At 43.7% G+C, this 25,505-nt stretch overlaps 1 protein-coding gene across 1 annotated transcript in view; it reads left to right on the plus strand.

The window, feature by feature from the left end:
• Positions 1–18,497, plus strand: part of LOC119802717 (prolylcarboxypeptidase) — a 41,093-nt gene extending 22,596 nt beyond the window's left edge. Inside the window, exons 2-9 of the mRNA XM_038313808.1 lie at positions 2,980–3,120; positions 6,132–6,233; positions 7,908–8,089; positions 8,427–8,584; positions 10,005–10,174; positions 12,941–13,105; positions 13,861–14,048; positions 17,471–18,497. Coding sequence (XP_038169736.1) covers positions 2,980–3,120; positions 6,132–6,233; positions 7,908–8,089; positions 8,427–8,584; positions 10,005–10,174; positions 12,941–13,105; positions 13,861–14,048; positions 17,471–17,687 — 1,323 coding nt within the window. The 3' untranslated portion in view covers positions 17,688–18,497. The remainder of the gene's footprint in view (positions 1–2,979; positions 3,121–6,131; positions 6,234–7,907; positions 8,090–8,426; positions 8,585–10,004; positions 10,175–12,940; positions 13,106–13,860; positions 14,049–17,470) is intronic.
• Positions 18,498–25,505: the final 7,008 nt, after the last annotated feature.

A 25,505-nucleotide genomic window follows, 5' to 3' on the forward strand; every position in this document is an offset into this window, starting at 1 on the left:
ATACAACCTACTTTTGTTGCATCACGAGGACAAGTTGTAGAAACGGTTCAGAGTTCCACCTCTGTTGACCCCAGGCTCAGCATTTGAGCCCTTTAAGCTCAGCTTGTTTAGAGCAGGGCAGGTCCCATGGCTTCTGCAGTCCTTTTAAGCTGTGATTTCTCAAGTCTCCACTGTAGGCCTTGGATAGGGACTTGTGGGTCTCAGTCTGGACGGCAGAGGGCGCACTGTCCCCTGTGTGCCTGTGACCACTGGGTACTGGAAAGGGTCTCATGGCTGCAGCTGATGTTCCTGATGGCAGGAAGGAGCCAGGAGGACGCCGGAAAGTCATGTTGTGAAAAGCACATTTCATAGCATATATCTGGCTTAATACTTAGGGAAAAAAAGGAATTGTTGGCACTGTAAGAATCATTCTTGTACTTAGACAACAGTGCGGACACTAAGAGAGACTTACATAGATATAATCTACATGGGAAGTAGGAAGTAGAAAAAGACAAGATCTCCTGAGTAAATTGGGAGCATGGGGACCTTGGGGGGAGGATTGAAGGGAGGAGGGGAGAGGCAGGGAGGGGAGCAGAGAAAAATGTAGAGCTCAATAAATATCAATAAATGAAGAATAATTCTTGTAATTCGTTATCTCTTGCCCATCTCTAGTATTCCTCTTGGGATTAGTGTGTTTCAGACAAGGCACAACATCCTTAATATTGTCCCCTTTAGTCACGGAGGTATTCGGCCTCCACCATCCTAAACGCTCTAGTACAGCTCCTTCCTGTAGCTGTGTGTGAACGCTACCATCTTCATTCCGTGGTAGCTCACAATTTCAAAAGGCAAAAAAATAAAACCTTAAAGGTATATCCAAAGTTCGGCTGTTGGTTGGTTTTTACTCTTTGACTCTTGTGGGGGCCCACCACTGTTGGGAGTGGCTTTTTGGGGTGGCTATTGCTGCAATCCTAGCCGCAGCAGGTTTGTATGTTCCAGGGTAGGGGCTTGAAGATTGGAAATGTTAGGTAGGAAGAAAAGTGATAAGAAAGAATCACAGAGACGTAGGATAGTACAGGGAGGGCAACTCGGTGAATACTGAATGCTGAATTCTTGAATTCTGAGTCCTGAGTTCGCCCATATTTAATTTTCCATACACTTCTATACCCCAGTACATAAAGGGGGAAGAAGGCAAAAGACTGCTTTAATATGATACAAAGGACAACAAGAACAGTTACTTGCTTCAATATTTGAGATATCAAGTCATTAATTCCTGAGAAAAAGCATTCTGCTTTGGCAATGAACCCACCCTAGACCAAGTATCCTGAGGGCAGCCACTCCCTAGATCAAATCCCCTAATTCAAAAGAAGGAGCAGAAATATGCTTGAGTTCTCTAATCTTTGGTCAGGGTGGAGTGGATCTACCTTTATGGGCCATCTTGATGTCCAAAACACCCAGTAACCACGCCCTAGGTCAGGGTGTGTAGCCACAGTTGTGTAAACAACGTGGAGAGAGCGAAATAACTCTGACCTTTGGACAAGGTGGAATAGGCTAACATTTTTTGGGCCTACACACACCACCCAGCTCCCAAATAAATCACACAGAGGCTTGTGTGTTTTAAAGGAGTGTGCCCCTGCTGCCCGGCTTAAAATTGTTTTCTTATATACTGTCTTAGGGGTTCTATTGCTGTGGTGAGACACCATGACCAAAGAGCAAGTTGGGGAGAAAGGGTTTATTGGGCTTACACTTCAGCATTGCAGCTTATCACTGAGGAAGTCAGGACAGGAACTCAAACAGGGCAGGATCCTGGAAGCAGGAGCTGATGCAGAGGCCATATAAAGGAGCTGCTTACTAGTTTGCTTCCCCTGTTCTTGCTCAGTCTGCTTTCTTATAGAACCCAGGACCAGCTGCTCAGAGATGGCACCACCCACAATGGGATGCCCCCTCCCCCGCCACTGATCACTAAATGTGAAAATGCCATACAGCTGAATCTCAAGAAAGCATTTCCTCAGCTGAGGCTCCTTCCCCTGAAGACTCTAGCTTGCAGCAAGTTCACACACAAAACCACCCAGCACATATACTATTGATTTTCATGAACTGAATGTTTCAATCAATTACATTCTTTATTCTTTTTGTGGTCAATTTGTTTCATGCTAAGCTTATTAAAATGTGAGCCAATAATAAACAGCACCTTGTTTCTGGCGCCTTCACCCGTTAGTGCAACTCCATTGTTTGTAAGCATGCCTTTCTTTGTGCCATTGTGCCGTGGGATGCATCGGCCTGGCTTGTAATTTCTCTGTCCTGGATGTCCATCAGTCGCTTTGGTAACAAGCCTGAGTTCCTTTATTGGCTCCTTTTCTTAGAAGTTGTATTAGACATCAAATCCCAACATTTAGAATATCTGTTAGTATTGGAATCTTCAGTTCACAGATCTTTAAGGTGGTTTAATTAGTCCTGGACTTTTATATTAAAAGTTTGAATAATGACAATTCAGGTAATAAGGCCATTTTGAAAACTAGTGGGAGGTGTTGACGATTTGAAAAGTATTGAGACATGGATTATGTCCTCACCCTACTAAAAAGGTAAGTATGAAAGGTGACACTTATGTTCAAGTTATCCACTGTAAAATATATATTTCAGAATACGTTGTAACACTATATACACTATATAACAATATATACAGTTTTTATTTCTCCATTGAAATTTATCAGATAAAACAAATAATTAAAAATTTATAATTTTGACATGTTTTTAAGTAACTACTTGATTTTGTAATTACATCTTTTAACTGAAAATCTTGACCACCATAACAAATACTGTTTTATCTTAGTACATAAGCACAGTAATTTCAAAATGACTTAGTATTACTAAGAGCAAGTGAACTTTGAATTTTCTTCTGATCGTTTTTGGAGTATGGGTTGATTTCAATGGAAGAATGAGGCATCTGCATGTTAATTTTAATCACTTTTTCTTAAAGTCTGCCCTGCTTTGTTTCCATCATAGGTCGACCACTTTGGCTTTTCCAACACAAGAACTTTTAAACAGCGGTACCTAATCGCTGATAGACATTGGCGGACAAATGGTGGATCAATACTGTTCTACACCGGGAATGAAGGGGACATCACCTGGTTTTGCAATAATACGGTAGGTACACACGAGTGAGATTCTTCTACTGAAATGTAGCTTCTGGAGTGACCACTGGGGAAAAGGGTTAGCAGTAGAGATGACCAAGAATGAACATTTTTAACTGGAATGTTCTTTAAAAGTAAAAAGAGAGTGGGCAAGGTGGCTCAGTTGGCAAGGGCTCATGACCTGACTTTGTCCCTGAGACCCCATGACCAAAAGGGAAACCAACTGCACAGTCCTCCGCTGTGATATGGCACGTGCCCTCCCCCAAATAAGTAAATAAATGTAATACAAAAATAAAATAAACTCAGTAGTAATAGAAAGGTGGCAAAAGTTTCCGAGTGAATGAAAAATGTCAGACAGGGTCAGCAGCTAGGAATTCAGAGCCAACCTGTGCTGCCATATAAGTCAAGGCTAGACAGACTGACTGACAGACAGACAAATAGACAAAACCAGTGTTCTGGGAAAACTCAATTATAAGGCTAGCAGGCATGGGAACATTATTGTATATAGTTGGTTTGATTATGGCCTATAGAAGGTAAATGTAAGGGTAGAAATTTTTGTTTAATTAATATTGTATTTTAAAAGTGAAGAACTGTGCTGTATTTATAGTAGATGTTCAATAAATATTTATCAATTAGTCAATAAGTCTGAAACAAAACCAATGTAAAAGAGGAAATGCCGTTGGTTGTTCTTGCTCCTCTACCCTTTTGACTTTTGGGGCCCACTACCCAGCTCCCAAATAAACTATACACAGAGGCTTATTCTTAGTTATGTATGCCTGGTCTTAGCTTAGTTTGTTCCTTGCCAGCTTTTCTTAAATTATCCCGACTACATTTTTCCTCTGGGCTTTTATCTTCCTCTATTTCTGTATGCCTTTCTTAACTTCTTTCTCCATGACTTGCTGTGTAGCCGGGTCGCTGGTCCCTGATGTCCTCCTCTCCTTGTTCTCTCACTCTCCTTCCTCATTTCTCCTTCTAGTTATCCTCTCTGCCTGCCAGCCCTGCCTGTCCTTGCTTCTGCCTCACTATTGGCCGTTCAGCTCTTTATTAGACCATCAGGTGTTTTAGACAGGCACGATAACACAGCTTCACAGAGTTAAACAAAAGCAGCGTAAACAAAAGTCACACACCTGAAAATAATGTTCCCAACAAGGAAAACATGTAAGTTTGGCTGTCACGTTGGGAGGGCGGAGGCAAAGTAACCGCATTTTTCTTTAGTTTCTCCCTCTGCTGGGTTTTAAGTTGTGACAATGAAGTTGGTGCGATCTGTTAGCTTGCTTCAAATAATAGCTGTATTTCCTAACACCTTTAACAATATAGCTATTAACAAAACTTAATTCGGAAGCAACACAGAGCTAAGGAAGTCTCCTTTGCATTATGCCAGTGGTGTGACTAAAAAATGTCAAATTTCTACCAAGAAGCTAGTCTGTGAACTACCGTCAAGTAGGGAATAGTGCTGACCCTGGTGCCAGTGTCTGGCATGGCGCCACGCTCAGGGGATCTCAGTAAATGTTTGCTGAACTGAGCTGAGTTGACAGAAAAGACATGAATCTAATTATACTGTTACTGCAGTACTCACTTGTGATCATTTTCTTCAGACTGTCAAGAACGGAATCCTCGGGGCATGGGGATGCACAACTCTCCATAGCACTCAGGAGGGTTGGGTAGAAGGCTACATTTGAGTCCATCCTGGCCTGGCCTCTATAGTGACACCCAGCCTGGAAAGTCAGACAACTAGAAGAAAAAAATGATATAAAATAATTTGAATATACTGAAAATAAAATAGCTCCTGAGAAATGATGTCATGGGAACCCAGTGTCCAGATTGCTGGGGCTATTTTGTGTAAGTGGTACTGCCCTGCCTCTTTCCCATTCTTTTTGGTTTTCCTTTGTTTGAGGCAGGGTCTCTCTATGCAGCCCTGGCTGTCCTGGATATATATATATATATATATATATATATATATATATATATATGTATGTATTCTGTATTGAGGAGAGATGGACAGCTCTGCTGGGCTGGGGCGTGCAGAGGAGGGTGTGCCTGAGCTGGGTGTGCCTGAGCTGGTTGTGGCTGGACCTGGGATGTGTGGCAGGAGTGAGCAGCTCTGCCAAAGAGAAGCGGGGTCTTGAAAACCACAGGTATCAGACTAACATATCCATAGATTGCTCAAAACAACCAAAGCCCTTTTGAGATTCCTATACCTTTTTAGGAAATAGTAACAATTCAACTCCAGCAGCATCATCAGGAATGACTTGGCTTTAATCCATGTTAAACATCTAATCAACTGATGCTGTCTGCCTGGGGAGCTCTCTTAGGAAGGATCCAGAGGGCACCATCCAGTCAAAGGGAAAGAGGCAGCAAATGATTAGAGAAGCCATCAGTGTGGGGGTTGTAAGCGAGTCCAGTGGCCCCAGGTGACTGCTCTGCATGACAGCCTGCAATTCAGCCTTGGCTCTGCCACCTGTGTGAACACCGAGCCTTGTGTTTCAGTGTCCGTGTCTGTAAAACCACAGTTCCTGATCCCTGTTTATCGCGCTAATTAGGTGAGTTATTACATGGAGTGGTTAGAACAGTGTCAGACACATTGAAAGCAGGAGTTAATTAACAGCTGATGTTAGCTAGTTTCCTAACATATAAGATTAAAATCCCCAGCGAGTTTAATATGCTCATTTTTCTGCTGATTCCTTTATGTTGTCTGTGTATGTCTTTGGGCAGCTTAGATATCTTTACCTCCTTCCTAGAATACTGACATAGTTTGGTTTGAAGACTGACATACAGTATTGACTCAGGGTCAGAGGGTCAGGATGAGAAGACGTGAAGCGACTAGCACATGAATAATCTGGTCTGATTTCCTCCACTCTAGTACAACCTGATGCAACTCTTGTGGATTTTTCTGTGGAACACCTGTAAACTGCAGTTTTCCAGAGCCCTTTCTGGTCTGGTTTAACATCTGTTTCACATGGCTTGCAAAGGTTCGGGGCGCTGCCTCATGGCCTCATTTTCCTTGTGAATCTGTGGCTCTTCCAGGGGTTCATGTGGGAAGTGGCCGAGGAACTGAAAGCAATGCTGGTGTTTGCTGAACATCGGTACTATGGGGAGTCCCTGCCCTTCGGCAAGGACTCATTCAAGGTACGTACACATTTTTCTGTGAAAGTCAAAGATTTGGGGCACCCTTTTGGGTAGTGATTTGCTTAAGTTTGGAGCATGTTGTGCCCGCAGAGTGTGAGATCACTTGAACTGCCTGGAAACTCAATAATTGTCCTTTGCCTTTCCTTAATATGGACAATTTGGTCCTTTTTGTGCTGAGGATCAAACCCAAGGCAGGGTGCAGAGCGAACACTCCTACCAAGCTGTGTTCCTATTTCTACACCAAGGCCTTTAAAGCTATGTCTCTGTAATTGCTGTCACGTTTATTCTGATAAGCTCAGAATTATTCTATGTATCTGACCACTTCGCCTGCATTTGTCTGCGCGCCATGTGGGAGCCCGGTGCCTGAGAAGCTCAGGAGAGGGCACTGCATCCCCTGGAACTGCACTTAAACTAACTGGGGTTGTAGATGATGGTAGAGCCCTTACATGGTAGGCCTGCTCAGGTCCCCAAAGCCACAAACAAGACAAAACAAACAAGCAAACAAAACCCAACAACTGACCGGGAGCTGGAGAAATAGCTCAGCAGTTAAGAGCACTTACTGCTCTAGCAGAGGACCTGGGTGTGGTTCCCGGCACCCACACGTGCTTTCCTCAGTTACGCTGCCGGCTGACACCTGCTCTCTGCCCGTGTCTGACAGTTGGACTGGAGCTCTGAAGTCCTTTCAGGACACTTCCTCCATCCTCCCTGGCTTCTGACAGATCTTTGGGTTTGGCGATTGTTTCGATTCTTTTTGTGGTTGTTGTGTTTGTGTGAAAACCAAACAACCAGGCTCTGTCCGGGTAGAACTGGTGGGCTCCAGGCAAGAAGGAGAATTAAATTTTAGGGCTGAAGACTTGGCAGCGATTTTTAACAGTTGAGACACACCATAGTGACAACTCTTACTGAAGTTTTATTTCACTGAGAAACCAAAGTATCCTTCAAACCTCACAAGATTACTGACATCCACCCCTAAGACATAAGCTAAGGGCTCAAGAAACCTCCCTTCACAGACCCTGTGGGTACCCATATCCTTATTCTAAACCATCACTGTTTATTCTGGAGGATGCTGACCTGCTGGAGGCAAGAGGATCACCATCCAATTAGGAAAATGGAGGCCTTTTGGGCTTGACAAATGCTTCTATATGGATCACAGATACATTTGCCCAGGAACATCCCTAGGATGGTTCCTTTTATAAATCTTCCTCAACTGTATTATCTTGTTTACAAGTAAGGAGTTCTGTAACTTAATAGCTATGTATCATATTTACAGTTTACATTTCTCAACAAAAATCAGAGCTGTAGTCGAAGAATCCAACTGGCTAAATGTTTAAGTAGGCCGTAGTGAGGTCTCTGCTCTTTAAGGACATCATCTTAAATGTTTAAATGTGTGCTAGGTCTTGCTTTCTGTATTGCATTTGGAAAAAAAAACACTTTTAAAAGCAATAGAATTGCATTTGATTAGAAAATACATCGTGTTCTTTCATAGACTTAGTTACTTCTCGTGGGTTGCTTTGATGTGGATGATGTGGGATTTTAGCTCAGTTGTCTGAAAATCTATTTCAAGGAATGAAAACTGCTCTGAATCTACACTGTGCCTCGGCTGCCAGTGTGTACACATTTATTCCTGGTCTCTTTGTCTTTGTTCCTAAAATGAATAAATACACACATATACAGGATTCCCAACACTTGAATTTCCTGACGTCAGAACAAGCCCTGGCTGATTTTGCAGAGCTAATCAGACACTTGAGAAGAACAATCCCAGGAGCTAAAAGTCAACCTGTCATTGCCATCGGGGGCTCTTATGGCGGCATGCTTGCAGCCTGGTTCAGAATGAAATATCCTCACTCAGTAGTTGGGTAAGTGCATTTATGCTGGACACAGTTAACGATCAAGAAAAAATTAGAGGTTTGTAAAGCTCCATGCTGTGTGTATGGACATTTTTGGTTTCGTTCTCATTAGCAATAGTATCCTAGCACCCATTTCAGGTGGATCACAATTGCCTGTAACTCAAGTTCCGGATGACCTGACCTCTTCTCTGGTCCCCACAGGGACTTGCACACATGTGACACACACACACACACACACACACACACACACACACACACACACATTTGAAAAAGCAAAGTCAACAAACAAAGACTGAGTAGACAATCCCATTTCTCTCTTTCTCCTCTCGCTTCCTCTGCCATTCAGAGCTCTCGCAGCTTCTGCCCCTATCTGGCAGTTTGAGGATTTGGTTCCCTGTGGTGTGTTTATGAAGATTGTAACGGAGGATTTTAGGAAAAGTGGTCCACATTGTGCAGAGAGCATCCGCAGATCCTGGGGTGCCATTGACCGACTCTCCAGCACAGGTACGCTTTCATTAAGAGAGTCAATTTGCAGTTTGTCTGTTTTTCTCTAACCTTTAACAATCCATGTGGCCACTGGGTGGTGGCGCACACCTTTAATCCTAACACTCAGGAAGCAGAGGCAACCAGGTCTCTGTGAGTTCGAGGCCAGTCTGCTGTACATAGCGAGTTCCAGGACAGCCAGGGCTACACCGAGAAATCCTGTCCCAGACACGCACCTCACCCCCACGAAAAAAACCAAAAAACTAACACTGTGACTTTTAAAAAAAAAAAATGTAAATAGTCATATGTCTTTGCTGTATTGTCTGTGTATGTGTACGTGATGAATTAAATGTTTGCTTATTGTTTTGTATATGCCTGCTAGTGTGTATATGTGCAGTGGGCATGCATGTGTGTGCATGTGGAGGTCAGGGGTCACTTTTGGTGAATCTGAAGCTCATCCATAGGATAGGCTGGCTGGCCAGTGAGCTTAGGGGATCTGCTTATCTTTGCCCCTCCCGACCTAACCTGGAGTTACAGGCACATACCACCAGTTCTAGGGCTTTATATGGGTTATAGGAGTTCAAACTCAGGTCTTGTATGTTTGCATAGCTGGGACCTTACCTACTGAGGGGTCTTCCTAGTCTAATACTGCCACACATTAACATACACAGACACAGACAGACAGACAGACAGACCCCCCCCCACACTCTACCTATAGAGAATCATACCTATCAAAATATATAAATAAATAATATTTTAGAAGCAAACACTTGGTGTCAGTAGTATCCAGGTTCAGGAAAGACAAGGCCAGCACCTCATAAATGCCTGTGGCTGTCCAGTCTTTCCTCACATCTACACAGTGAATCTCACCTTGAACCGTAGGCTGATGTTCTTATTCTGGCATCTTAGTCATGAGAGTTCCATAGTGTGTGGGATTTTGTGTATTTCTTGTTTATTGTCTTGCGCTCAATAGTCTAATTCAGTGGTTCTCAACCTGTGGGCTGCAGCCCTTTGGTGGTCATACATCAGATGTCCTGCATATCAGATATATGTATTACAATTCATAACAGTAGCAAAATTACAGGTATAAAGTAGCAACAAAAATAATTTTATGGTTAGGGATCACCATAATATAAGGAACTATGTTAAAAGGACACAGCATCAGGAAGGTTGAAATTAATGTTCTAATTACTAAGTGCATCTATTTGTTTAATTTAATTGTAGCTTATGCATTCTTTTTAGTATTCTTATTTATTTCAGTGGTATCTTAAACCAGGAAATAATATTAATTTTTATGAGTATATCTAGTTATCCTAAAATGTTTTGTTAAATGTTGGAAATTTTCTTGGAGAAGTCATGTAGAAACTGTGTTTTCTGTAATACCAAGTAGAGAATACATGATAGGTCGATCTGCAAATTAGCAGTGCCCTTCTGTCTTCAGGCAGTGGTCTCCAATGGCTCACCAAAGCCCTTCACCTCTGTAGTCCCCTGACTTCTGAGGACATCTCATATTTAAAAGAATGGATCTCTGAGACCTGGTTGAACCTGGCCATGGTGGACTACCCTTATGAAGCCAACTTTCTACAGCCCTTGCCTGCTTGGCCTATCAAGGTAATGGAAAAATGCCTTCTATTTTTTTTAATATAAAATATTTTTCTCGCCGGGCGGTGGTGGCGCACGCCTTTAATCCCAGCACTCAGGAGGCAGGGGCAGGCGGATCTTTGTGAGTTCGAGACCAGCCTGGTCTACAAGAGCTAGTTCCAGGACAGGCTTCAAAGCCACAGAGAAACCCTGTCTCAAAAAACAAAAACAAACAAAAAAAAAAAACAAAAAAATTTTTTTTTCTCTTTTTTTGATATGCAGTCTCTGACTTTCAACATCAGAAAAAAATCCCAATTACTTAGAGACTCTGTGAACTTAATGATTGTGGGCTGGAATCCTGGGTTCTACAGCTTTCTGATTATTTGATCTTAGGCAATGTCAGCTATGTCTTCTGACCCCAGTTTTCTCATTCAAGAACTGGAGATAAATCTCATCAGTTAGCGCATTATAGGAATAAGAAATAAAACCAATAGTTGGGATGCTAATGGAATAACTTCTGTGTGCCAAATTCTGGGCTGTACCTTGTACATGTACTGTGTCCCATATTTGTGATATATGTATCATGCCTAGATCCACGTACACATTAGCCGAGCTGAATAGGTGGCAGCTTTTTGTCACCGTTCCGAGTCAGTGGGCCATTAAAGGCATTCTGAATGCCACACTTACCATAGACAAAGATCCACATGCTAAACAGCAGCGTGCAAGAGCATCTCCTGATGTGCTGGTGGCGAGGGAATGGCTTGGAGCTGCTGCTTACCTCTCTGTGATCCTAGACGAGGGGCTTCTTCCCCAAGGCTCCGTCTTCCTCTGTGCAATAGCACGGAAGTAAATGCGCGGAGTTCTGCTGCGGACTCTGCAAATTGTTAGATCTGGGGACACCCACGAGTGGTAAATTATCATAATTTTATGTTCTTTTTCCAGTGTGAAAACATCCCACACTCATTTTTCGATCTTTCACGATGCTAAAGTTCTTTTCATGGTGAAAGTATTTATTGCATATGCTCAACTTTAAACATTCCTTTTTTTAAGAATGTCTTTCTTGGTTTTAAAACCAAAGCCTGGCTGAATTCATGGTTGAGGTTTGAGGAGATAATTGATCGTATTTCCAAAGTGGGTATTGGGAATGAAGCTAGAATTCGTCATGTGAGCAGCGGGTTTCAAAAGTACCGACTCGCCACCTCCCACCCCCAGTACAGTTCGACCCTGGGACCTCTCACATGCTGAGCTGTACAGCCGACCCTCTTTCTACTTCCTGTTTTGAGACATGGCCTGGTCTTGCAGTCACTCTGTTTTCCAGGCAGGCCTCCCCAGGACTGGATGGCAAACCTGTGTCACTAGGTCTGGTTCACACCTATTTGTAACTTAACGGTCCCTTTACTAAAACCTTGCAATTAATAGGAGACATCTATTTTCTCTTGGAGTTATTTACTTCATATACAGTGTTTCCAACAAAAACCAGGTAAATTAAATATCATTTTTGCTGTCAGCTCAATTGTCACTTTTTAATTTGTCTTTTTGAGATTTGCACATTCGCTTACATTGCCCACGGTTAACAGACGTTACGTACCCACGGGGAAATAATTATAGAGTTGGTATGTAGGACACAGGAAGAAGAGAAGAGGAAAATAGAAAACCATCCTGTTGTTTGACTGTTCAGTATACACAAAGACCACTGGGCCTCTTCTCAGTTTTAAAGAGCATTGTTGTGAGATTTTTTTTTTAAAGTAATAGGTTTCATTATAAAATTTTCATATGTATTTAGGGTCATTATTCTTTGTTTTCCCCCATTGTTTTCGTCCACTCTCTGGTCCCCTACTTTTGCTAGTTCCTCTCCTCTCCCAAGCAGACACTTTCGCTTTCATGTCCTGTGTACTCTCTGGCTCTCTAGTTCCACTCCCTTGTTCAGGTCTTGGCCTCTCCTCTCATGCTCCCCTTTTTTAGTTTACACACAAACACACACACCTTTAAATCTGTGTTTCATGTATGAAAGAGGCATGCAGTAATTTGTCAGAGTCTAACTTACTACTCTAAGCATGACTCCCAGGGACTGGAGAGATGTCTTGGTAGTTAAGAGCACTAACTGCTTTTCCAAGGACCCAGGCTTAGTTCTCAGTACCTACATGGCAGCTCACAACTGTCTGTAAGTCCTGTTTCAGGGGATCTGACACCACTACCAGGCACGCATGTGGGGTGTAGATATACACACAGGCAAAACACCTATATGCACAAGAAATATAAAATGAAAAAATGACTTTATATGAGAAATATATAAGAATCTTTAATATTCCATAAGATTGAATTTAAAGCCTAGCAAATGGTACTTCAGGAGACTATTTCATGGGTGGTAGGAACACTGTATTTGTTAGATGGAATAGTCCATAAATTTATGTCAAGTTCATCTAGTCTGTGGTGTAATTAAACTCTGAGACTTCTCTAGTACTTTTTAGTTTGGACAACTTATCTAAAGATAAGAGGGGGAGGGAGCTAGAGAGATATCTCTCTGGTTAAGAATGCGTACTGTTGTATCAATCATTCAAGATGTAGAAACAGACTTTGTTACTAATTACCATAAAGCTGAAAATGGCAAGACTATTGTAGAATGGGGTGTAATGTTAAAAATCATTTAGGGTGACTGCATGAATAACAAATGAGTGAGATGAAGAGGAAATATCTCAATTTTGTCACAAAACATTGATAAACATCTTAATGTGTTGCTGAACAATTTCTACCTTTGAAGGATAACTGATTTTCTATTCATATCTGACTCTTCCTTAGGTAGTGTGCCAATACTTGAAAAATCCTAACGTATCTGATACAGTGCTGCTGCAGAATATTTTCCAAGCTCTGAATATATATTATAATTATTCAGGCCAAGCAAAATGCCTGAATATTTCACAAACAGCCACCAGCAGTCTAGGCTCCATGGGCTGGAGCTATCAGGTGAGCATCATAGTTTCCCCGAGCTCAACTGGCTCTTTACTGGTTCTGTTGCACTGTCATAGAAACCAGTCATTGTGCTACCTACTTGCATCCAAGCCTGGCTACTGTGAAGTTGCAACATGACTCTCTCCCTCCTTCTCCTTCAATCTTTCCTTCCCTTTTTCCTATATTTAATCATCAGTAAATATATAATGCTTGGCTATCATTGATCACAGTCCCTTATGTTTCAAACATATAAAAATAAATAAATTGTGGTTTTTACCATAAAATATAGCCTGATGAGAAAGACAAATAAATTAACACTATAATAGACCCTGACAAGTCCTTTCAGGAGGCAATGTAAGGCTGTATGAAGGAAGGGAAGTCTAACTTGACTCGGAGTCTCCATTCTGTGACCTGCACAGTAAGACTGCCAGGGTTGTCTCGAGGGTTAAATATGATTAAATACATGAAGGAAGGGTTTTTGCAAAGAAAGAAAGAAATGAAGGAAAAAAGGAAGACAGGAAGGAAGGGAGGAAAGGAAGGAAGGAAGGAAGGAAGGAAGGAAGGAAGGAAGGAAGGAAGGAAGGAAGAAGGAAAACAGTACTAACTCCTGTGGCATCTCAACCATGTCTTTCTATGAGAAATAAGGGGTTGTATGGCAGGGAAGTTGAGGGTGGGGGCTGAAGCTCTACGATTTAGCAGCTGAATAAATTTGCATAATTTGTCTCTTTTCACCCCTTTCCCTTTGTTTCCTTTCCGGCTTTGCTTTTCAGTCCTGCACAGAAATGGTCATGCCCTTTTGTGCTAATGGTGTTGATGACATGTTTGAAACGTATCGGTGGGACTTGGAGAAGTTTTCCGATGACTGTTTGAGCCAGTGGGGTGTGAAACCACGGCCTCATTGGATAACTACCTTGTATGGCGGCAAAAACATCAGTTCACATTCGAACATCATTTTCAGGTGAGCTTGCTGGTTGGTGGCGACACTTGCAGAATGGCCGAGAACCTTTAACTAGGAAAGTGCTAGGTAATAAAGTAACATAGAATACAACAGTGTTGCCATTCTCCTTTGCTATGGAGCACCAGACACAGGGTGGGTGGGCACTCAGTAAACACTGGCTGGGTCTCTGAGACCGTAATACAAAGTAGCTGTTATAGTCCTACCTTGGCAATCCTTTTCGTTGTTTTCTTGGGAGGATTTGGGTTTTCTAAAACCCATAGATTATTTCTCCAATGGTGAGTCTCAGTTATTTAAGTATAAATTCATAAGAGACCGCATGAAGAACTGTTTAACTAACATCGTTTCCCAGGCAAATTAATTATTGCCACTGATTATGTGAGGATTTTACCCAGGTATCTAGAGTCCCTCTGGAAAAGAGTCTCTACCCTGAGATTTCCCAGAGGCTGGGGTAGCTTTCATTGATCTGAACTGAGAAATTCTAGTCCGGGTGCAGAGGAGGTCTCTGGGCAACTCCAAACACTGTTGCTAAGTGACCAGGTGCTGCAGATGACCTTTCAAAGCAGATGCAGTTTGCTCTTCACGTGGCTGCAGCGACTTTTTGTTTTGCAAATGCTGGAGCGTTTCCTGACTGGTTGTGCGTATTAATTGGAAAATAAAAAAAAAAGAAATTTGTATACTTAGGAGAATCCATCTTCTGTGTGGTTTATGTAAACATTTACACTGTAGAGGAATATATGAGTTCTTTTTTTTTTTTTTTTGGTTTTTCGAGACAGTGAGTTCTATTGGGCATAGAAGTTTTCTTCTTTGCTTTGTAATGAAACAAACAAATATATTTAGAGTAATTTTTCCCTAGAATTCTACATTAAGTAGAAATTAAAATACTGCTTTTTTTCTTAAACAAGAAGTATATAATAATAGGACAGGGGATTTAAACTTGTATTTTAAATACAGATAATATACCTGAATATTTATTTATACATTTGCCTAGAAAGAGTTGGTTGATGGAGTTGAGAGATGGTTCAGTGTGGAAAATGTTTCCTGTACAAGCCAGAGGACCTGAATTCAGATCCTCAGCACCATGCAAAAGCTGGCCGTAGTAGTACATGCCTGTACCTTAGTTGTTGTGGGGTAGGTTGGTATAGGACAAATCTCTATAGCCAGTCTAGCCAAAATAGTGAGCTTCAGGTTTAACCTGAGAGCCTGTCTCAAAAGAGTAAGGAGAGAGACAGAAGAAGACACCTAACACTGACTTCTCGCCTCTGCACACACGCAGGCTCATGCTCCCCCCACCACATGCTTACACACATGCATCTAACATAACACACATATACACATGTTGATTGACTTAATATTTTGACTGATCTTCTAAGACATACTTCACATATATTTTTATTATTGTTTTATCCTTTGGTGATATTAATGCTTCTCATCCTTATATGATAGTAGTTATAGCAATTTGGTGTTAGTGTTTTATACTTTGTGCTATATGTAATATATATAGTTTGTGCCACATATTATTTAGTTTGGGTCTGTTGATCTTGTAAAGAAAATTTCTCTTCTATGATATAGTGAGAATTGAGGTTCTCCTAGGTTCTTACTGAAGTTATGCAGGTAGTAAGGATGTAGGCCTCGTATTTGCAGACTTAGTTCATTGTTCTTCTCACTGCTACTCACAGCTAACGGCGTGCGAGTGCATGAGTGCGCGTGCACACACAAGGACGTAAGGGTAGGGTAGAGGAGGTGAATATGGGAGAAATGAAAAAACCACTAAAGACCTTTCAAAAAAGCTATGTGGAAATTTCTATTATAAAAACTTATGCTTACACACACATATGTATGTGTGTGTATATATATATATACACACGTATACACACACACACACACACACACACATACACACACACATATATATGAGAGTTTCCCTATAATTGGGCAACAATGCCCCTGCTAGACATCAAAGTCTAACTAATAAAAAGCCCAGTGGCAGGAGTTAGTTGATTATTTTGGAGTTGCTGGTGATGTTCCAAAGAGCCCCAAACATCAGCAGGCTGTTGCCATTGCTCTTGGTTACCCTGCAGAACTTGGTGGTCAGATGCCACGTACTTGAGTAATAGAACATGGCAAAGCCAAGCAGGATTCATAACTCTACACGGTGTTATACGAGCTGCAGGAGGAAGAAAGCGATCGTCAGTCGTACCACTGTGAACCCTGTGAGCTGCAGCAATGACTGGGTAGGCGAAGACAGGCCCGGTGGTGCAGCGGTGGCACAAACATCATGGGAGCTACCAGCCACTTTCTCATTGGATTTAAGGCCAGCTCCACAAGGCGAAACCCATACCCAGCACCCTTATCAGCTAAGAACATGTGTTAGACAGGTCAAAGACCCTAAGGAAGGCCCTCCTACTGCTGTGCTGCTAAGTGGACATCATATCAAACCAGCTTCTGATGACTTGTCATGTCTTTATACCCACAGATAACGTATCTCTCAACTCTTATCTAAGTATATTCCTTTTAATAGGAAAACATCTTGTGCTCTCATATTTGGAAAGACAGCTCTCATTTGGTTCTTTGAGACAAGGTTTCATGTAGTATAGTCTGACCTTGAACTCCTCATGTAGCTAAGGAAGACATTGAACTCCTGACCCTCCTTCCCCATCTTTTCATTGCTGGGATTGCAGGCGTGTGCAACCATGCCCGGCAGTAACATTTTCAAGGTAGTATTTTAAATGAAGCTCCTTGAATCCCTCCGCCAGTTTTCCCCATTGCTCTCCTTAGAAGCTACTAAAAGCCAGACAGAAAAACACCCACCAGGATCTATGCACACAGGTGACAACCACAGTGTGGAAGTTTAGGAGTCTTGTTCATGCTTCTAGAACTTGGGGGGGGGGGGTACATGGCACCTCTGAAGTCTGCACACTGAAGGGCAGGGAGGGCAGGCAAGGAGAGGGCGGGTATTTATGAGCTGGTACCTTTATTAGGACCACAGCGGGGAACGGGATAGTCTCAGAAAATTTTCCAAATGGTCTATTCAAGTGGCCTACCAAGACCTGAGAAGATGATCACTATCAGCTGGGCGTGTGTGTGAGGACCAAGACCACGGCGAAGACTGACTTGTAGCCTGGTGGTCAAGCTCTCCTCTAATCCCACCTCAATCCACAGCGAAAAAGAATCCAAATCTTGGGTTGCTAATGGGATTATTAAATAGTGAAGCTACTTTGGGGAATTTTTTGGCAGTTCATGAGGAAGTTAAGTGGTATCACATATCTCAGAAATTTTATTCCTAGATATACGCAGGGGAAATCTAGACATGCATGTACACGAAGCCTTGAGAGTGATAGTGTTCACATGTGCAATGCTCGTGAGGTCCGAAAGGTGGAGACAATATAAAGGCATATTGATTTTCTCCTTCTCCTCATTTGCAGCAACGGTGACTTAGACCCGTGGTCAGGAGGTGGAGTAACCAAAGACATCACAGATACCCTGGTGGCGATCAACATCCCCGGAGGGGCCCATCACTTAGATCTCCGAGCCAGCACCGCCTTCGACCCTCCCGCTGTGCTGTTATCGCGCTCACTGGAACTTAAACACATGAAGAAATGGATTGCGGATTTCTATCAAAATGCCAGACGGCAGTCCTGAGCAACTTCTAAAAACTAACTTTTTGTTTCTTCTTTTATGTTCGCTCCACACACGTACCAATTCAGTTTGAGTTTTTTTTATATGTAATTACTTTCTCTCGTTTGTCAATATATGTGTTGGGCCAAGGCTGAGACAGAAGAGAGTGACAGGGTGGGCACAGCCATCCCACCCAGGTGACTGCTCCGTCCCCATTTCTTTGTGTCACTCTCCAGGAAGAACGTTATCATGGCAGCTCTCCTGCCATCAGAACTGGCATGGTTCCAGACTGTCTTTCAGCAGAGGGAGAGCCACTTTTCTCACAAGCGGGGACGTGTCCTTGGTTTTGAGGTGGTTGTCTCTCTGGCCCATTGTGAGCCCCCATTCCATTCCTGGCCCCAGTGGGAAAGCAGAAGCTGGGCTAGAAATGCTGCCGCTGCAGCTGGCAGGCTGTGTGGTGCCAATCCAGGAAACAGGGCGGCTTCCTGTGAGCTCGATGGCGGCCTTTGAACTGCGCTGCAATAAAGACCAAGGCAGACCTACCTGTGTGGCTCCCGTCTCCTCCAGCTGCGGGAAGGCCGTGTGCCTGGGCCGGCTGCCTTTGCAAAGTCCTTTCTTTTTCTCTTCCCCTTGGCAGCTTTCCTTAGTTCTGGATATTTGCCACTGTGGTACTGCCAGGAAGAAATCTGCCTTCTCCTGGCCTGTTTCTCTTTGTTTCTCAGGTCTGTTTTGTGGTGACTGGCTAAATTCTGCCAATTTAGGAAGCATGCTGGTTTTTTACTTTAAAACTGCACAAACTCTGTTAATAAAAATCCTTTAAAAATTGACAAATCAGCTATTGAGAAAATAGAATGTACTTCTGTTTATTTCATGAAGGAATTTTACGTTCTAGTCATGGTTACTAGTATCATGAAAGCCTTAAGTGTCAGGACACCGAGCAGCAGGTGCGTGGGGACTTTCCTGTGTGGCTTCCAGGCTACAGGCAGAGTAATGTATGCCGGTGGCATACTTGACACTAACAAATGACGGACCCTTCCCGTTTCCAGAGGGGGTGGAACTTCCAAGCGGTTCTGAGACCTTTCTTCCAAAGGGCTTTTCTAGGATAGAAAATAAGGCTGAGTCCAGACCTTTCAGGGACACAGAGACTAATAGTCTGGTCTCTGCCGAAAGAGCTTCTCTCCCCAGTTTCTTATTATTTTCTCAGTCATGTTCTTACCATATGTTTGGAAACACTTCTTGGTTTTTTTTAAAAAAATTCTCAGACCTTCAACAAGGTTTTATTTTATTATTCCTTTTTTATTTTTGAGATTATAATACAATCACAACATTCCTCTTTTGCCTTTCCTCCCTCTAAACCCTCCTAAATAACCCTCCCTACTCTCTTTTAAGCTCAAGACCTCTTTTAATTAATTGTTATTGTATACATGTATGTATATACATATATATTCCTAAGTGCCAACTTCACAGTCTGTGTCATGTTACTGTATGAATGGTTTCGGGACTGACCGTTTGGTACGAGTAACCAGTTGATGTGTTATTCCCTGGAGAAGGCTGTCTCTCTATCTCTCCACTTTCCTTAGTTTTCCGTAGCTCTTTGCGTAGGATGAAGCCTTGTGGGATTTTCCCATCCAATTTGGTGTTGTTGTTGCTTAGCTCACGCTTAGGATTGGAAAAGGTCTATTGGAGGACATTATTACTTTTATGTTGAGATTTTAGGCGGTTTTCCACAAGATCTCTTTACTAATTTGCAAGCTTTAAGATACTTTGGCATTTGATGTTGTATTAGCTGTTAGGTGAAGTTGAAATTAAAGTTTCTGAGGGAATTAATACCTTGCAAAAAAATTTATGCAAGTATAAGTTGGTTCTACTTCTGTATATTTTATGTATACAACAATATACATAACCTATATTGACCTTACTTGAATGTTCTTAAGTTAATTTTAAATTGAAAGAGACTCAGAATATAAAATAAGCCCTATTAAATCTTTATCCTAGGTGTGGCAGATCTGCTTGTAACCCCTGGTAATTAAGAACCTCAGGCGGGAAGACAACTTCGGTCCAGGAATTCAAAACCATTACGAACAACAAAGAGAGACCCCACTGTAGAAACAAACAAACAAAAATATTTAAATTATCCTTATAACTCATAATGTGATTACTATAACACATAGGAAATGGGAATCATACAAAATTAGAGTGAGTTTCTTTTGTCTAAAATTGGAGTGACTTTTTTTTTAAAAATCTTTTGTTACCTTAATTACCTCGATTCAGTTGGAATAAATAGATTTAGAGAACTTCTTAGGGGTGTCTGTGGAGCCAAGAGGTTATAACCCTGGCCGCAGAGCCAGTGAGCAGCAGTTGTCTAGTTCCAGTGTGAGCTGTTCTGCTCTTCTTGTCTCCAGTGCAGTTTCCCTGTAGCAAAGTCAGCTATGGCTATCCACACCGCTCCTTCCCCTCCCACCCCAGCCTCTGCAGCGCTCTCTGCTTTTGTCCATTGGCCCTCACAATGAGGGAGTTTCCAATCTTCCCAGCTCTGAGTGCCCGGGACTGGCCATTTGCAAAGTCATTTCTACCTTGATCTTTTTCTCTTTCTCCTCTCTCCTCCCGCTCCTCTTTCCCTCTCTCAGGATAAGGGAAACATGAGAATATAAATCCCTTTTGTTTGTCTTGGTGCTCGATGAAATATGCACCCTCTCTGGGTGGTGTAAGCGGTTTAGGAACCTTCTATAAAAGGACTCTCTTCAGGACAAAACTAATGTGATTATCCGAGTGTGAGAGGCGCAGTCAAGGCTTAAAGGAAATCTGTTAGAATAGCTGAATGTATCTGCTTAATCCCCTCTCGAATGTGGCTGAACAATGCTCCCGAAGCTGTTGGTCCTTCTGTCTTCTAGTAAATGCCTGTCTCCAGAGGAAGGGGCCGTTGGCAGCTTTTGGTAGCCCTGTGCTTCACCTTCTCAGCTGCACAGCAACACAGGAGCCTGGACAGGCCCAAAGCATCGATGGACAGATGCCCGTCTCTTCTGGGTACTGTGAGCAGGGCACATGGTCCAGGACCAGCCTTTTCCTGGGCTTCCCTGGAAGTGAGGTCACCAGGAGGAATGGCATTTGGAGAGCACCATTCTGAGTAGCGGGTGACAGAGCCTTTGCGGACATTTCAATTCTCACACCTGAGTTGGAAGAAAGGCTGAGCTGCTTACTCCCTGTTAGGGCAGATGAGGAAGGGGGAAAGTGACAGGGAGGTGAACTCGGCAAACTGTCTGTGAGGGGGTCACAGTTAAATGTCAGCTCTCTCATTCATAAGCTAGAGGTAAAGCCTGTCACAGGAGGTAATTTTGAGAATGAAAATGGGGAATGACCATGGAAGTGTAGTGGCTAATCTGCGGCATTTACGTGTGACATCTATGTTTTTGTTCGCTTTTTATTTCATTTCAGATTGCAAATTCTTTTTCTAGAAGTGTACTCCCTTTCTAGATGTGTAATTTAATACAGCAATGCTTTTTCTGAGTGCTCATACACTGGACAGAATGCACAAATCTGGGAAACAGGCTTGAGTAACTGAAATTTAGCAGGGTCACAGTCTTGTCAGGAGGAGGTAGAAGATCTATCTTGAAAGATGCGTCTTGCCAATGATTGGTGATCGGTCATTAGCCATAACAGCCAAGCCTTGGAACAGTGCCTGCTGTTTCCCAGAGGGACAACAGAACGCTTTACCTGAGTTCCTCATCCACTCTGCAGCCGTGGCAGGCGGTGACCCTTCTCCTCATCTTCCAGAGGTCGACCAGCAGAGTCCCTGTGACCCTAGTCTAACTTGCCCATAGTGTAGCCCGAGTTACAAAAGCATCTTTAGAGGAGGCGACCACAGGTGGGTTCCAGGGTTGAGTGCACTGAGTACCCAGGAGACAAGACGTTCCAGGAGGGAACAACAAGGTTAAATTGCAATGTCGGAGAAGCGCTTGTGTGGGAAGCGGTGTGGAACAGTTTGAGACCAGCTGTGTGGACATCTGAGGCGAGGTTGTGGTGCTTAGGAGGCTTGACTGGGTTTAGAATCACCATGGAAGCACAACTCTGGGTGTGTCCGTGCAGGTAATTCCAGAAAGCCCTAACCGAAGAGGCAAGGCACATTCTGAACATGGGAGCCACCATTCCATGGGCTTGGGCTCCTGGGGCTGAATCAAAAGCGAAATGTCAGCTGAGCATATACACTTGTCTCTCAGCGCTCTGTCTGTGTAGGCAATGTGGCCCATGGCCTCGCTTCTGCTGCCCTGACTCCCTACCCTGGTAGGCTGTACCCTCAAGCTGAGCCAAAGCAAGCCTACCCTTTCTTCCTCCCTTCATCCCTCCCTCCTTTCCTTTGCTGCTTTTGTAGAGTATCTTTTTTATAACAGTGAAAAAGGTAGCATGCACGGGTTATAATCTCCCTCACTTACCTTTGTGGGAGAAGTAAGTAAAGTGTTTAATTAATCACCTGATTAATAGCTTGCTTTATTTTTTTAGTGTTCTTTTTTATTGTTTTTGTTGAGCTATACATTTTTTTTTCTCACTCCCCTTCCCTCCTCCCCTCTAGTAGCTTATTTTCAATAAAGCGTGCAGCAAGGTTGGAATGGTTGCCACTTTATGGTCCAGAATCATAGAATGTGCTCTCAGTTGTAGATTCTAAACCTCTGAGGATGGGAACCTCTTAAGATATGGCGGGTGCATCTTTCCAAGAGGAAATCAGGCTGAGCGCTTGAGAATGGCGTCATCAAGTTTATAAAGCAGTGTGGCCGGCCAACCCAGGAATACTTGTATTTTGATGTGAACATTAAATGAGAATTACAGGATCATCTTGAGATGCATTTATATAAATTATTTACTTGAAAAGAGGGAAGAATACAGTTGACAATTCCAGGAAATGGGAATAGAGGTTTTTGTTCAAGCTCTGGGGAACTGTCATGGTAGGTTTCTTAAGTCAGTGATACTGGGTATTGTGTGTTTCAGCTGAGGCCAAACTGGAAATCAGGCTTGCCCAGGAGGTAGAATTTAGAGAGGTCTTTTCTTGTCTGTTCCTTAGTTTCCATTGGCTACTTTGAGTGAAGGCCTGGAAAGCTGAGGCTGGTGCTTGTTTCTATCAGACTGACAATGTGTAGGACAGGACCGGCAGGAGGAGAGGGGATTGGAGCAGAGTGTGGTTAGCCTGGGAATGTGAAATGGATTCTGTGGCCGACAGGGAGGGATGGGAACCTGACTGAACTGTTTCCCTGGTCATATTTCTGGACAATGAATCCAGCTGGCATACCATACAAAAGACAAGTGTTTTACATTGCTCCATAGACTTTTTCTGGGGAGGTCTCAGAATAGTTCAGTCAGTACCTAGGGAGGTTGGGGCAGAGGTGTTTTTTTTTTGGTTTTTCGAGACAGGGTTTCCCTGTAGTTTCTAGAGCCTGTCCTGGAACTAGCTCTTGTAGACCAGGCTGGCCTTGAACTCAGAGATCCGCCTGCCTCTGCCTCCAGAGTGCTGGGATTAAAGGCGTGCGCCACCACCGCCCGGCAGGGCAGAGGTTTTTGACACAAACTGGTCATACTCCAGGACTCAGATTCTGTTTTTTGTTGTTGTTGTTTTGTTTATTTGTTTGTTGTTGTTTTGTGTGTGTGTGTGTGTGTGTGTGTGTGTGTGCTTATTTCACCCAAGCAGCTCACCATCCGTTGGAGACTCTCCCTGGGGCTCATATGATGGCGGTGCCAAGAGCTGGAGACTGAAGCTGCTCTGTTTTCCCCATGTGGCTTTTCTCAGAGGGCCCTGGCAGGGGCCTTCACATTCTTCAGAAACCTGAGAACTTGGTTTGCTCCCCTGTGCTCCCACCATTCCCTGCTGCTTGCTGCCAGTATTAATAACCCACAGAAGGCTTCACATCAGCATGGGGGCCGTGAGGACAATCTATTTAGTAGTTTAGGACCAACCGGTAAATTACTCCATGACCTGGGAATTCAGCAGGTTACCAGCTTCCGTCAGGCCTGCTCACTTTATTGCTCTCTCCTCCTGCTGCACTGATATTCATGTGCCTGGTCTGCACACAGCTCATTCCTCTCATGACTTCTCCTCCTCCTCTTCCCCCTTCTCTCCTTCCCTCCCTCCCTCTTTCCCTCCCTCCCTTCCTCTCTCCCTCCCTCCCTCTTTCCTTCCTTATGCCTCCTTTTCCTTCTCCCCCTCTTCCCCTTTCACTCCCTTCAAAGTCTAAGAGGCGGATAATTGCCCCTTTAAGGAGCCTGTTAGGTCAATGGGATGCTCTGGACCCTGGAAGGGGACTTTCTGAGCATTTGTTTCATTGCAGCCACCCAGCGTCCCCAGGCATGCTAGCACCTGCCTTCCATGGTCCTCGCCAATGCATTTCAACCTTTCTTTCACAGCTGCCACATGCTACTAACATGCTTGTGCATGGAACATAGCCTGAAGTAGAAGGAAAAGGCAGGGAAAGCTCTTCGGGCCCTCCCATGTCCCCCTCCAGCTATTCCAAGTGAGAGGCACGCACACTGCTTTCCCAGTTGTGATCGTCTTCCTGACACCTTTGAACACATGGTTCCCTTTATCCAGTGAGTCCTTTGCCTTCTTCCACACGTTTATCATCCTCCTCCATATCTTTCTTTGGATATTACAATCTCCAGGAAGCCTCTTAGTTTGGGTTGGCGCACATAGTCATGCATTTTGTTTAGAAGAAAGTGTGAGCAGATATATGAAATACTGATTTGTGGGCTGTAGCCAATTGCTTGACTGGTTGGTTGGGGACCTGGAAACAATACGACTGAAAAAAATGGTGAGAAAGCCATCCAGGAAAAGGGTACATATCTAGATATCTCACAGTGAGCAGCAGACGTGAAGATGCTCGTGTCCCGTGTTAAATCTAAAACTCGGGGGAGGACTCCAGTAATCAGGTATATAGGATGGCCCTTTCTGTGTATAGAAAGTAGTAAATTCTTTCCCTGGCTATCCCTATCATAGTTGAATGGTCACATAAACAAAATGGTCATGGTGGCAGAGATCGAGGTTATTAATAGGGCATAACGGTGGTGTAGAGCCTGAACAGCCTGCAGGAGGGCAGAGCCATCTGTCCAGCCTTGCTCCAGTCTTTGCTTCCTGATAGCAGCAAAGCTGAGGCCTTTCACTTCTTTTAACCTGCTTCCTCCTTTTTTTTTTTTAAAAAAAATATTTATTATGTATACAATATTCTGTCTGTGTGTATGCCTGCAGGCCAGAAGAGGGCACCAGACCCCAGTTGTGAGCCACCATGTGGTGCTGGGAATTGAACTCAGGACCTTTGGAAGGGCCGGCAATGCTCTTAACCTCTGAGCGCCCTCCTCCTTCCTCTTTTGTGAGTAGAAAGGACGGTCACGCGTGGTGCACACAGTTGCTGCGGTGGTTGAGTGAGCGGAGGTCACATAATGTTACCACGCCCGGTGATGATCGCCAGTCAATTTCCTTGGAGTCTTTACTGATGCCCTTATGTGGGCATCTGCTGAGAACAGAGCTGTTGCAATGGGGCTGCGGTGCTAGCAGCTTGGCAGTGACAATCAGGCAGTCCTAAAGCCTGACCTGACGGAGCAGTAAGCTTCCGGAAGTCATAGAAAACGGTGGTGCGAGCCCTGGCTGCTGTGTTAGGGCTAACTCGGAGTACCGCCAAAGGGAAGGGGGGCTGGAAGGAGGACAGATGGTGCCAGAGGGAACCGAGCTGCCTGGTTTTGGGTTTCTCAAGGGAGCCTGCAGCCTGGAGCTGTGGGCTGGGCAGGCGCGCGCTTCTGCCGGTGGCCTTCTCTCCCTGCCACCCGCCCTGCCGGCCAGCCTGAGCCATGGGCGGCCTGGCTTTCCTGCTC

Source organism: Arvicola amphibius, chromosome 12 (assembly GCF_903992535.2).
Source record: "Arvicola amphibius chromosome 12, mArvAmp1.2, whole genome shotgun sequence".
NCBI lineage: Eukaryota > Metazoa > Chordata > Mammalia > Rodentia > Cricetidae > Arvicola > Arvicola amphibius.